The following is a 13656-nucleotide window of genomic DNA, read 5'->3' as shown; positions in this document are numbered from 1 at the left end:
TGGTGTTTTAATAGGGAAAGGTGAGAGAAAACAAAAATAAAATACCTTCACTGATTTCCACTGGGTCTTCTGCCATTTTCTGAATAAGAAGTGTCAATCTCCCACCATGGAGATAAACCAAAAGAGATCCTGAATTTTCAGACAATTCAGTGGACAGGAGTAAGCCATCTTTATTCCACGTTCGAAACTGAAAACTGACTGACAACCCATCAATTTGAGGAGTTCCAGGCAGTAACAAGTAGCTTCTACTGGAGTTGACAAAGGTGATGGGAACAATTTGTGGTTCTGAGCAGGAAAAGGTCACATTCCCCTGCAAATAATAAAAAGCAAACTTTTAAAATGTCTTTAAAAACATCATATTTAAATAAATTCATTGGATTTCTAATGGTGCTAAAGGCTGAAATTGGTATTTTTACTCAAGGTCTTGGATCTCATTAGGGCACGTATCTTTTTAAGGAAAATGTATATGAAAGTTTGTATTCTCACCTCAAAAATAAAGTACATACATACATAAAACAAAAATCTGAGTTCCTATAAGGATTTAGACATGCTCTAAATGTTCTGTATCAGGTCCACACCTCAGTGCAGAAGGGCATATTTGTGCAAGTCAGTTCTAGCCCAGACAGACCATCTTCATGTGGCTGTCTCTGCTCCATGTTTCCAAGAGCCTTTCATTTCAAAATTTTTAAGCCCAAATTTAGCTATATGTCATTTGGATCTATGCTGACTTCAAGAACTGATACTGAAGTGCTAGCAAATTTTCCTGAACCTTCACATACTGTGGCACATGATACAAAGGTCTTGCATTGGCTCTGTACTGATGGGATTACACAGCTGTGAGTAAGGAAAGATGCAACTGAAAAAGTATCTTCAAATGCACAGGAATCCTCAAAAATAGACTAGATATATTCTAAATATAAGCTAAAACATACAAGTATAATAGTTTTGGAGTTTTTTGCCCATTTACTGATAGCATAAAATCTTTAATTCAAGTCTCCCTTATTCAATTGAATTCAAGGGGCCAAACATGAGGCAAGTTTGGCTATATTCCAAAATTCAATACATAACCCGCAATAGCAGTAGTAGTAATGTTTTCATTCACCCAATGTGGCACAGCCTATAAAGGACATGACACAGCCTTACGCTACTCCAAAATAACAAGAGTCCACTTAATAATAACACAGTTAGAAATTATTATTCAAAAAAAAAAAATTCAAAATTCATAAGAAAATTCAAACTAGAAGTCACTTAAATACAGTATTCATAGTGGAATGAAACAAAATTTGTTAGATTTCTTGACCTATGCTAGGTCTCATTATTTATGGGGGAAATGTTGAGGAAATATTAAAATGTTACATATACAGCAATAATGGTGAAATTCAACATCACTTCAACACTAAGCTTAATTGATTACCTTAGTCTTTCAACTCTCAAACAATGGTGCTGTCTGCCACCACATTTACTCAAAGCAATAGCAGAATCTGTACCAGCATATATCACTGCGGTAGTGATATGTGCTGGTAAAACACCAACTGTGCTGTTTTGTTCAGCCATTGCATATAACCCAAACAGGTCATTCAAGCCATACAATAAAATCTTACCTACGTATAAAGAGAGAATATGTTCAAGGAGCTATGTTTTTCAAAGCACTTCCAGGCAAGTGTTGCAGCCAGGTTGCTTTGAACTAGTCTTTCTAAAATACCAACTGGAATCTGATAAAAACATCTGAATAAATGGCTTTCTCCATGGTACCACTTCTCATCAGAGCTGGTATCTCACTCTAACAGGATAATTATAATGAACAGCACTTGATGGATGTGTAGAAGTTGTACAGTACTTGGGGAATTCCTTACTGAAATCTAAGACAGCTGATGGAACTAGTTCCCTACTGCTTTCAAATGTCTTTCTAACCTTTATTCTAAAATGGAAAATAAATAAAGTGCCAGAAAGAGACTGAGTTTATCTCTGCATGAAACAACCTTTGACAGATATATATCTATATCAATTTATATATTCCCTGCCTTGTTAGGCAAATGCTACAGAGAAGATTTAAGAATGCAAAAGGTATCCTTGGGTATATCATGTTAAAATGAGTTTTGAAATATAATCCAGAGCTTATCCAAACTTATCTGAACATTAGTCAGGGGGGAAGTAAAATGGAAATTTGCTCTCTCAGCCTTTTCTGCTACCCGCTGGGTTTTTCTGCAAAAGAGACACCAGAGGGTTTTGGTTGTTTTTTTTTCTTTTTTTTTTTTTTTTTTTTTTTTTTTTCCCCTGGATGTTTTTTTCTTTGTTGTTGTCATAGTTATTTCTGTTGCTGTATTTCCACCTCCATTTTCTATCTAATCATGACAGACAGACAAATTACAGAAAGCAGTCTACTGCAAAGATATAAACAAATAAAGCTAACTTTCTCTAGAGCATTTTAAAGGTTTACAAATTGAAATGTGATGACAAATCTTTAGAATCTTAGACATTTACAGTGATTCAAGTATCTCCAACCAAAGCAGTTAAAGACATTTACAGATCTTATAAATACACAATGATGGAGCTTGGAGGAAATTTTAAATGCTGAGTCTGCACTCAAGTATCTAATTCACTTCACTGGCAATGAAAGGCTTTGCAAGAGGGAAAAATTGGCAACATGCAGGATATTTGTCTCAAAGTTCTTTGCAGATTTTACCTACCAGCAGAACAAACTGTGACTAGAATGACTTAATGTCAATGAAAATGAAAACTAGAGATGAAAAAAGGTGTTTCCAATGCATAACAAGCTTTCAGATGACCTTAAAATAAGCCAGCAGTAAGCGTAGTTTCAGTTGTTCGTAATAATATCATAGATTTTAAAGCAAATTATCCTTGACCACATGCATGGGCTGAAATGTAAGGCCAAGTTTCCATCTGCTTTCATATCAGGTTCTCAATACATGCAACTAGACTTAAACTCCTTCCAAAACTCAGTAACACTCACTAGTCATTTGCACTACACAGAAGCTTATAGCAGGAAAGAATTTGAAAGCAAGTGTGGAGTGAACCCATAGCCCATGCTGGGACGTTCTGGAAGAACGTATGCTCTTCCCTGCCATGCTAATCCAGCAGAGACTTCAGGCACTGCAGCCCCCCTGTGACTAAAAATAGGTGGTGCAGGTTTGATCCCATCTGCCACAAGAGTAAGCAGGTGGGAACATACAAAATCTTTGCCATGATGTGCTCTGTACATTTGGAGAAGTTTTGCTTTGTGTTTCAGAGTGGCAGTTGGAATTTCTTTTAAAATGGCAATTTTGTTACCCTTGCTAAAGGATTGAGATGACAATTATGTAGGTTAAAACGAAATTGGTCGGGAGGGAGTGTTTATCTGCCAGAGGGGAGAAAGGCACTACGGAAGGACCTGGATAGATGACTAATCAATGGGCCAAGTTCAACTGTATGAATTTATGAACAGGGCTAAGGAATCAGGAATGGTGTGGTGAGCAGGACTAGGGAAGTAATCCCGCCCCTCTACCCGATATCGATGAGGCCTCACTTTGAGTACTGTGTTTGGTTTTGGGCACCTCAGTACAGAAAGGACATTGAGGTGCTGAAGTAGGTCCAAAAAAGGGCAACAAGGCTTGTGAAAGGCTTGGAGAATGTGTCCTGTGAGGAGAGACTGAAGGAACTGGGGCTGTTTTAGTCTGGGGGAAAGGAAGCTGAGGGGAGACATTATTGCTCTCTTCCAATATCTTAAAGGTGCTTACAGCGAGAGTGGAGGTTGGTCTCTTCTCACTGGTGACAGGTGACAGGATGAGGGGAAATGGCCTCAAGTTGTTCCAGGGTAAGTTTAGGTTGGATATCAGGAAAAAGTTCTTTACAGAAAGGGTTGTTAAGCACCGGAATAGGCTTCCCGAAGAGGTGGTTCAGTTGCCATCTCTGAATGTGTTTAAGAAACATTTGGATGTGGTACTCAGGGACATGATTTAGCAGAGGGTTGTTATAGTTAGGGTAGTATGGTTAAGTTGCGGTTCAACTTGATGATCTTTAAGGTCCTTTCCAATCTGAGAAATTCTACAATTCTATGAAAAACAATTTTAGATCTAAAAGCCAAAGAAGTTGGGAAAAAGAAAAGTTAAAGAAACCAACTTGTATCATGGGAACTTAAGTCAGTTAAACAGGTTCATTAAGAAGGGAAACACGAGAAGGGAAGCACATTCCGCCAGTGAGCCAATGGCCATCCTCTTCATTCACCAGCACTGATAGGCTGCTATCCCGAGGGTCCCCTTAGCCAGCTTGTTGGGGAAATAAGAAACAGTTGAGCTGGAACTAGATGATCTTTAAAGGTCCCTTTCAAGACATTCTATGATTCTGCCTTCCTAGGGACAGTAACATGAACATTTGAAAAAGATAAAACAGCAAATTTTCATTCGCAAGTGGGACAGTTTCCAATTATAAAAACTGCTAAATTTGCCCTGAATTATATCCTTAAAGAAATTATTCCAGCAGGTCTAATCAGAAAAGTAAACAGTTTCCTCTAAACCTGCTTTTTATCAGGAACATTTTGCTTTAACTGGAAGCAGTTCTTGAACTCTCCAGGGCACATGCAAGATTTCTGGCAGACACTTGATTTTGTAACTGAACCCCATTTAACTGAAAAGTAAATGTTCATTGGCTAGAAAATGGGATAAGAAGATTGTAATCCCTAGAGAAGATGATCGGCTCTATACAGCTGCTAGGAACTCCAGCTATGATGCGGCATCCGAGAATTCCATTGAGTTCAATGTCTCCAGACTGATTAATGATTGCTCTGATAAGCAATTAAATCTTTCCAAAAGAGTTTTTATTATAACTTACATAAGAAACTATCTGAACTTATAAATTAAATTGAGATATTCTCAATGTGTTCAATAGCTGCCATAACACTTAAAATGGCAGTTCTACAAGAAAAGAGTGTAATCACTCCAGATTTCTGCACAAGTTGTACAGTTGCAGAGGTTGTCCTTGTTTAAGTAAGCTGTTGAACAAGTGACAGAAATTTACAGTATTTTAAGAAAGAATCAGCACTTCTCCCGTTAAAAAAAGAATGAAAGAACACAGTAGCTAAGTGATGAGGATATTAGTAGATCACACAGAGGAAAACCCTTTGAACCATAAGCCTGATCTGAAACTGACTGGAGTCTACCCAGTGACTTCTGTGGGACTTCAATAAAACCTGTATAAACTTAATGAACCATTTCAGCTTTTTCTGGCTGAGGACTGCTACAATGGCAGGTGGGTTGAAACCAGATGATCTTTAAGGTCTCTTCCAAACCAAGCCATTTTATGATTCTATAAGTTTCTAATACATCTTCCTTGCTCTCATGGAATACTAATCAAAAGTAATATGCACCAGGAAATTACTCAAATTGACAGCTGAACTGAAATCCTCAACATTTAGCCTACCAAAGAATGCAGACCAAGATACAGCTTGAAAAGGAAGAACAAATAAACAACTATTTCTAACCTCTCCCTCTACCCGTGGGTTGAAGCATCGAGTAGGCACAAAGCTTCCTCATTAATGATTCTATGGATACTATCCAATGACAAGGATATCTAGTTTTCTGTAGAGGGTTAGAAAGGAAGATTTCACGTGACAGGTTAGGGAAATAAAATCCCAGCCCTGCCTGAGATATAAACAAGAATAAACTGGCAAGAATATCTCCAGGTTGGAGAACGGAAGGTATTTCTAGCTGTGATGAGTGAGGTTGCAGTTGAATTTGTAAAGAGAGTAATAGAAGAAAAAAGTGATTACTGACAGTTTTAAAATGGTAAAATGAAAGACTGTCACTTATCTCTTAGTAACTGGATTCCAGGAATGGGGAATCTTGGGAAACTTTACTTTTTTATAGTAACTACCTCAAGCAAAACTATCATGAGACATATCAAGGTTTAAAAAAGCATCTCAAGTCAAGACACTGCTAAGTGAGATACCAGCTTCAGGCTGCTGGCATGTTGATGTAAATTGTCTTCAAGTGAGATGTGGTAACACCAAGATGTTTGCTGTTACTTGAGCTAGGATTTGTCCTCTGAATGAGCAAGTCCAACTCCACCACAGCAGAAGCAGTGAAAAGAGAAAAACTCTTATACTGATGCGGGTTTCTCTTTCTTTGATCTAAATTTCACGATGGAAAACTGAAAGCTATCCTGACCTAGCTTTCTCTGAAATTAACACATTCTTGTGTTAATCATCCTTATGACAGACAACTCCCATCTTCACTGACCCTAGACACAACATTTGTCAACAAAAAGCTAACTGTCTATCATGTAGATTTTAGTTATTTACATTAATATTTCCATGTGGAAACAGCATTTAACAAAATACAAGCTTCCAAAAAAACACAAAGCATTTTGACTGTGACAGAATCAGGGATGAGATGCATGGTTAGACATTTCCAGATACTCTTTAGCTCAGGCATTCTCTGTCTTTTAACCTGACTAGGTTTCTGAACAACAACAAAACTAAGGATCTTACCATCGTTATGATCATAGTAACTGTACTTTGATGTTTCATTTTATGTCACGGTAGCTAAGTTTTGCTGGCAAAAGATTGGAGAAAATAAAAGCTAATTTGGAAAAATCATACACTGTTTACACAGAAAGAGAAAAGGACCATAAGTATATAGCAGGAAATGCAAACAAAATATGGATCACTTAGCATTTTCCATCTTTTAAATAATGAGCAGGAATGAAGTCAGGCTTTCAAAATCACCTTGCTAAAGACAGATGTCTAAAATCAAGGAGGCAAAAATGCATAATGCAAGCCCTTTTTTTTTTTTTTTTTTTTTTTCTTCCAGTTCAGGGTAAACTGATCTGCAGTTTATTTTGTTTTATCTGGAACAAAATATAGCAGCAAGGAGACTTTTTAAATTATTATTGTTGAAACAGAGTCACATCTACCTTAAAACAGAGAAATGCATAGAAAGCAATTGTGATCAGATTTTTATTATTATTATTAGTTTTCTTTATTAGGCTTTCCTCTTTCAAATTTCAGTCATTTCTCTACCATATCACAGCACCAATATAAATGGTTGGTAAGAGTTGCCTAGACTTCGGGCTCCTCACTGATGGTGGTCAGCTTGCACTCTTGTTTTTCTAGGCAGCCAAATATCAGGCTGGGCCTTGCCAATTGGAATTAGACCTTAAAAAAAAAGACATTTAAGCCTTGACTTTACTGTAAATTACACTCTCCCCCACTTTCTTTACACCCTACTAACTTCTATGACAATAATTAGCCATCTCTCTTGCTCTCCTACAGAGACAAACTGCCTTATCACCTCCCTCATTGTAACATTCTCCTCTGCTCAGCGGGTACCAACTGCCCCGTTCATTCACTTTGACTATGCAGATCATGTAATAAATTAATCTCTGAATTGTTTCTAACCTGCAATTTGCCAAAGGCTAATGACTTTCAAAAGAGGCCTTGTTTGCTCAGAACTTTGTCATTTTTTGCACATGCCATCTAGTCTTACAAAAAAATATGGTAGAACTCGCTGAAAGATTTGCTTCTATTGGCTTTTTCACAATTATCAAAATCCTAACACAAACTATTTTATCAAGAAAAGAAAAGTGCATTATTGCAGCTAATGGATTAAATATTTACAAACTGAAAGCCTTTAGAATTGTGGACAAAACCAACTGAAATAAATGGAAAAATTGTCATTTAAATACACTTTATTTCAAGTCTTTGATTGAGGTGACAAAATTTCTTCCTAAGATGTTCTGTCACATCATTGAGCAACAACAAAATGGGTCCTTAATGAATGCTATTTATATAGACTTTCTGGCTGTCCTATAGTCTGTTAGGTATTTCTACAGGAACCAGATATTTCCAGAGTCTGTTTTCATGTGCTTTATCAAAAGAACAGCAAACTCAGTTGTTCTCTTTTTTACAGTTGTTTAACACACACATATCCATTAAATAATCGGATTTTTTTTTTTTTTTAATAAATTTGCCTTAGACTTATAGGAATTTGTGAACAATGTCACTGAATAGTTTCATTTTATTTTTTTTTTTTTAATCTTTCCTACAGTCTGATTGCAGTTGAAAACTAAAAGAAAGAGAAAAAAAATATTTTATGTATCAAATTCCTGGTTCTTCAAACCATAGTAGATACCTTCTTGGATTACCAGCCTGATATTCACATATAAATTAACACTCACAAGAACACTTTGGTAAAAGGAAATGTGTATAGACAAGCAAATTCTTCTCAAGACGAAGGTATCTCAAATCAACTTGATAAAACAGCATGTTTGGATTCTCTATAAAGGGAATGAATTATTAGTTTACATTCTCCTGTCACTAGGTATCTCTCCTTGCTCTTTGATGCTCACAATTGGTTATTTCCCTGAGGCACTACAGTGATGCATTTACATGTCATCACATTCCTTGCTGTGTTGAATTGTCAGTCCCAGATTCAACACTACAAGCTGACGTAGAAATTCAAGCACTTCTGAGGGCCGACAACTTCTAACATACAAATATCCTGCACTACTCTCAAGTCAGTGTATGTTTTAGTCTGCTAAATAAAAATACAACTACAATTCCTATTAGGCAAAGGTAAAGGAAGAGAAAGAGGGAGAGTGTTTTCCTCAATTTCACCAAATGCATACAGTAGAATACTGACAAGATCATAACTACAACTTTTCATGACCTCTTCATTTCTTTCCTTTAGCTAGACAGCTGCCTATTTTGGCACCATAAGCCACTGAGACAGAACAAGTCTTACACCCTGGTCACAGGTCTTCATGTTAGGGCAGTTTCTAGTGGTATGAATACAGATCTAAGTAGACAATGGTGGATAAATTACTCTGCCAGAGATACTTCCCTTTGGATTTAGTACAGAGAAGGAAATAGTTACTGCTCCTTAAATTTATCTATTCTCATCTGTAAGATGTGTATGAATCTGGGGATTCCCTACATTCCTCTGTCTACAACCAAGTGACACCCAGCACCATAGTGAGCATCGCATTAAAGAAATTTCTGCACCCTCACATAACAGCAGCTGTATTGGGGCAGACCTAAAGTCCATCTTGCCTTCATAAGCACCTATAGATGGCTGTCTGAAGAAGAACACCAAAACAGCTGATATCTCCTGCTAGTGATCTCTGAGTCTTTAACTATTTTCCACTAACTATTCCTTCAGTCAGACATAATAGAATCATAGAATGGCCTGGGTTAAAAACACATAGTTTCCATTATTTACCAATCATTAATGGATTTACCTTCCTAAATCTTATCCAATCTGCTCCTGAATTTATACATTCTTAGCATAGCCAAAATCCTTCAGCAAGGGCTTCAGAATCTCGGATATCAATAACTCAAGTAACCCATGGGGAAAATCTTCTGTTTCTTGTAAACGTAGCTCCTGCTCCTAACTAGCGGCCCAGGAAGAGTGGCTGCTGTAACTCCTCATGATGAGCAGTCTGTGCTGCTTTTATGTTGAGAACCCAGACACAGCTAGTAATAGGAAAGATTTTTAAATTACTATTTCAAAGTATTTTCAAAGGCTTCCCGATGATACAGCCTTACAGTCATGAAAGTATTAATTTCATAAATTTGACTTCTTCAGACCACTTGCAATTTAAACCAGTAACTGCTTAGGAGAAAAAATAAAAGATCCCCTGGCATTTCACCACACTCAAGAACCTAAGGGAATTTTTAAAAAATTGCAACATGCCATTGGTGACAGAAGGAGCACCAGAGAGAACGTAGATGGTCTGGCCAAATAGGGCCACCACAGAAAGAGGTGAAACATGAAGCAATTAAAAAAAAAAAAAAAAAAAAAAAAGTAATTCTGAAGGCAAATGCCAGTCCAAAAGAGATGTTGAGTTGCCTTATTATCTTAAGATGTTTTCTCAAGAGGATTTGTTGCAAGTCTGACAACTGCAAATGAGTTATAGAAAAGAACAGTCAGAATGATAATCATACCCACAACCCAAGAGTACAACGTAGCATAGCACTCTGTCACTGACAACCTCTAGTTTCTTACCCTGACTTTAAATGCAGCTGATGCGGGACTATTATTTCTATGGATGAGGAACTTCATAACAGGAAACGTATACTTCTAAAGCTGACCTATCAATCGACAGATGTAAGCAGCAGAACAAAACAAAACAAAGAAGTTGCTGGGTATGAAAAACCAACAAGTTCAGCCCATTAACTGTGTCAGGGAGCCCAAATGAACACAGAATGAAGCAGAGTCTGTGTGCTGAAGGCCACCTCCACTTCGGAGGCCAAAAAAATAATGTCTCTGAGCTCTAAAGGCTTTCTAATCCCAATCTGTTTGGCTTGTCCTTATCTTTTGTTTGGAGACAAAGATATTTTGTGGACTAACAACACAGAACCTTCTGTGGCAATCTCGAGCTTGGGGGAAAGGATCAAAGGTTGTTGGAAGAAATGATCAAAAGCCCTTGATATATTTAATTCTATTCCTGTGCTGTTCCTTTAATTGCATTTCTATTCCAGACAGCCTTAGTAACTACAGAGACAAAAAGCTTATAAGCTTGTAGCTCCCTATGGATACGGACTGCTGCTTGAAAACCTCAGTGAACTTGGAGTTTTTACTCCAAATTTGAAGTATTTCTGCTTTTAGGCACAGAAGAAATCTGGCAGACAAAAAAGTACATTTAGCAAGAACAAGATATTTTAATTTGAATAAACAAATGCCTAATGGATAGGGAAGAGCAAGAAGATGGGAGAGGGATATTAACCTGCGATGGCTGGAAGCACCTGAAAATTGCTAGAAGATATAAATAGCTGTGGTGGAAAGGATGCTAGAAGATAGCAGATTTGCAGGAGATGCTTACTTATGGAAGGATTTTCAAACAAGAGTATGAGGCATCTGTGAATACAGTAATTTTCTGGGTACTGTGTGTAAACTAAGTGGCACAGACACAGAACATAACAGCTCACAAATTTTGCAAAATGCAGTAGAGCAGCCAGCCTTTTCTTTAAAAGCATCACATCTGTGTGGGAGACAGAAGGATGTGTCATATCCCCTTTATTTTAACTTGACTAAAGAAGAAAGATTTCTAGACCTTCAATCTAGCATTAACTGAATGAAGTATTGTGACTTTAATTGCTTAGGGCTTTGTCACGCCTAGACAGTACCCAAAAGAGAAAAAGTACATTTAAAGTTTTTCTTTCCCCTTTTAGGAAGGCCTCCATATTATCCACCTGGCAAAATAAAACAACCAGCTATTTAATGACCTAAGAAACAGGCCAAGTCTCTTTTCTCCCCTTTGAAAGTAAGCTGAGAGGCAGAGCAATTTAACGCAGTTCATAAGATTTATACCTTAGAGTCCTGAGTCAGAGCAATCAAACTTGAGTTATTAAAGAAAGGTCTCAGTCTCATGCTAGGGGAGCATCCTGGAGACAATCTCAACAGCCAGCAACGTGATGCAGGACTTCTTACCTATCCACGTTCTGTTGTCTGTTTCCTTGTATATTCAGTCTAGCCCTAGGCAGGGAAAGTGAGTAAGGTAAGGATTTCTCTTGGACTTCTGGTTTGCTTTTTTGCACCTTCAATCTGTTCACACACCTTACTACAAACCAGAAAATGTAATGAAAGCCAGAAGTACTTTTGATTCAGTATTCTCCAAAGATGCAGTATTAGCCAAAGGTTTGATTGCAAACATGGCGAAGGAGTAAGGATTAAGCAAAATAAAGAAATGAATTATTTAATATTTCTGAACACTGCCCAAGAGCGTACTGCTTTCTGTAATTACAATATGAAAGGTTTATTTTGCTTACATTATATTTAAATAAATTTGTAACTTTGGAAACTATTAGGTGTGAGTTACTTGTACACCTTATCTTAGCAGCCTGGATAAGACTAATTCCTTTTGCTTTAGCTCTGCTCACATTTAGAGACATAAGAAACAGGTGAATGGTTTTAAGAATTGTTAATAATACGCTAAATATAAGGGTTGTTATAAAGGAAAATATTTTTCTTAGTAAGAAAAACAATCTTTTGTCTCTGTAATACCAAATGAAATAGCAGAATAAAACTTTGCTTCTAGTGTACACAATAGAGATGGGGAATGGCTCAGAAAATAAGATTTTATCTGTTACTCAGACAAAAATCTCTGTTACCTCTCATGCCATCAGAAAGACATATTTTCATCTTGCAGAAGTAAAAAGTTTTTCCAAACAAATTCTAATATACTTGCAAAGTCAGAGAAACTCATTAATTTACACATGTATCTTTTAACATGTCCAACAGCAGTCAGAGCTAGATGACTGCTAGCATCAGCAATACTATTTTAACAAAGTAAATATGCAGTAGCTATCTAAATCTGAACTCCATTCATTCAATACAGCCAGCAGCACCAACAGCAGGGAAGTTAGAAGGAAAGTAAACAGCACTGTCTCTTACCACAGTATAGATCTGAGGTTTGCGCCTTTTTGCCAGGTCAATTATATTGACTCCATTGTAATAGAGGTTCTCAATGCAGCCATGGAAGTTTTTCCTCTGAAAGGTTCCTGGTTTCCCTGGGACAGGAATGCCTCCAAAGCTGAGCTTTTGGAAAGAACAAGAGCAGCATTTAATTACCACACCGAAAGCTCCATACAGACAATTGGGTTATTATCTCAGAGACAAATCATGTTTACAGCATCACATCTGAGCACAGAGTAGAGCACATGCTGCTCAGCATGGGAATTACACAGTGTAGCATTACAGCTGTTTGAGAAACACTGCTACCGCAGTGAGCTCTCTCATTTGCAAAAGGCTTTCATGTGCCATTATGCAGCATCTCATCAACTAGTCCTCCACCAGGAACACTCAGACTCCAAGCCCCTCTGACCAGGGGACTGAGCAGCAAAGCACAGCAGCCAGGAAACACAATAGGAGGCTGAAGAAATAGGGAAATAAAATTCCCACAGTGCAATGGAAGTACCTGTGAACTGGAGTCACATCTTTCCATCCACTGAGTATTTGAACAGTTCTTGCTTCAGCCCACAGACTACCCCATGTACATCTTGCAAATGTTTTGCCTCAAATTTCACTGTGGTTTGGGCTTGCACACAGTATTTGAGAGTGAGCAGTGTAATGGAAAAGTACTGCAGGTTACGCATTCAAACAAAAGTTAAGATTTTTTATTTTTTAAGTACTGGAATATGTTAGTATTACACAGGTAACAACTAATCACTTTAGAGGAGGGCTAAAACTTTACAGGGAACAGAGAAAGTAAGTCAATAAAGCTTTAAAAATCCTTGGAACACAATCCCATTATGTTTCTAAAGAAAATTGAAAATAATTATTTGTACTATTCGTGAATCTATAAACGTGATCATTCATATATTGAACACAATTGGACTTCCTGTGCCAAACTGGGCATCACTCAAAACGTTGCCCTTTAACACAACACCAACTCCAAGCCTAAAACTTCCGTTAAGCATATTTCCATTTTCCAGACACACAGTTCATTTCTAATTAGCTTTTTTTGCAAAATCTTATTGTCTACACCTCTCATTTTTTTTCTTGTTTGTTTTTTTCTTTCCCTTCATTTTCCCCTTGCAGGAAGCAGCTTCATAAATGATACAATGCAAGAGAGGATTCTGCAGCTCCCACACTTCTTAGTGTTTTCAGCATGTTGGGAGCTATGCTCCAAGCCTACTGTATCGATCTCAGCACAGCAGTGCTG

At 37.4% G+C, this 13656-nt stretch overlaps 1 protein-coding gene across 1 annotated transcript in view; it reads right to left on the bottom strand.

Moving 5' to 3' along the window:
• The window catches only part of CNTNAP5 (contactin associated protein family member 5), a 145259-nt gene that overhangs the window by 116532 nt on the left and 15071 nt on the right, over positions 1–13656 (bottom strand). Inside the window, exons 5-6 of the mRNA XM_042877979.1 lie at positions 12387–12530; positions 46–310 (exon numbers count right to left, since the gene is read on the bottom strand). Coding sequence (XP_042733913.1) covers positions 46–310; positions 12387–12530 — 409 coding nt within the window. The remainder of the gene's footprint in view (positions 1–45; positions 311–12386; positions 12531–13656) is intronic.

This window comes from Lagopus leucura, unplaced genomic scaffold (assembly GCF_019238085.1).
Source record: "Lagopus leucura isolate 7727_CA_CO unplaced genomic scaffold, USGS_WTPT01 Super-Scaffold_100019, whole genome shotgun sequence".
Lineage (NCBI taxonomy): Eukaryota > Metazoa > Chordata > Aves > Galliformes > Phasianidae > Lagopus > Lagopus leucura.
This window is presented reverse-complemented; position numbering and strand designations above follow the sequence as displayed.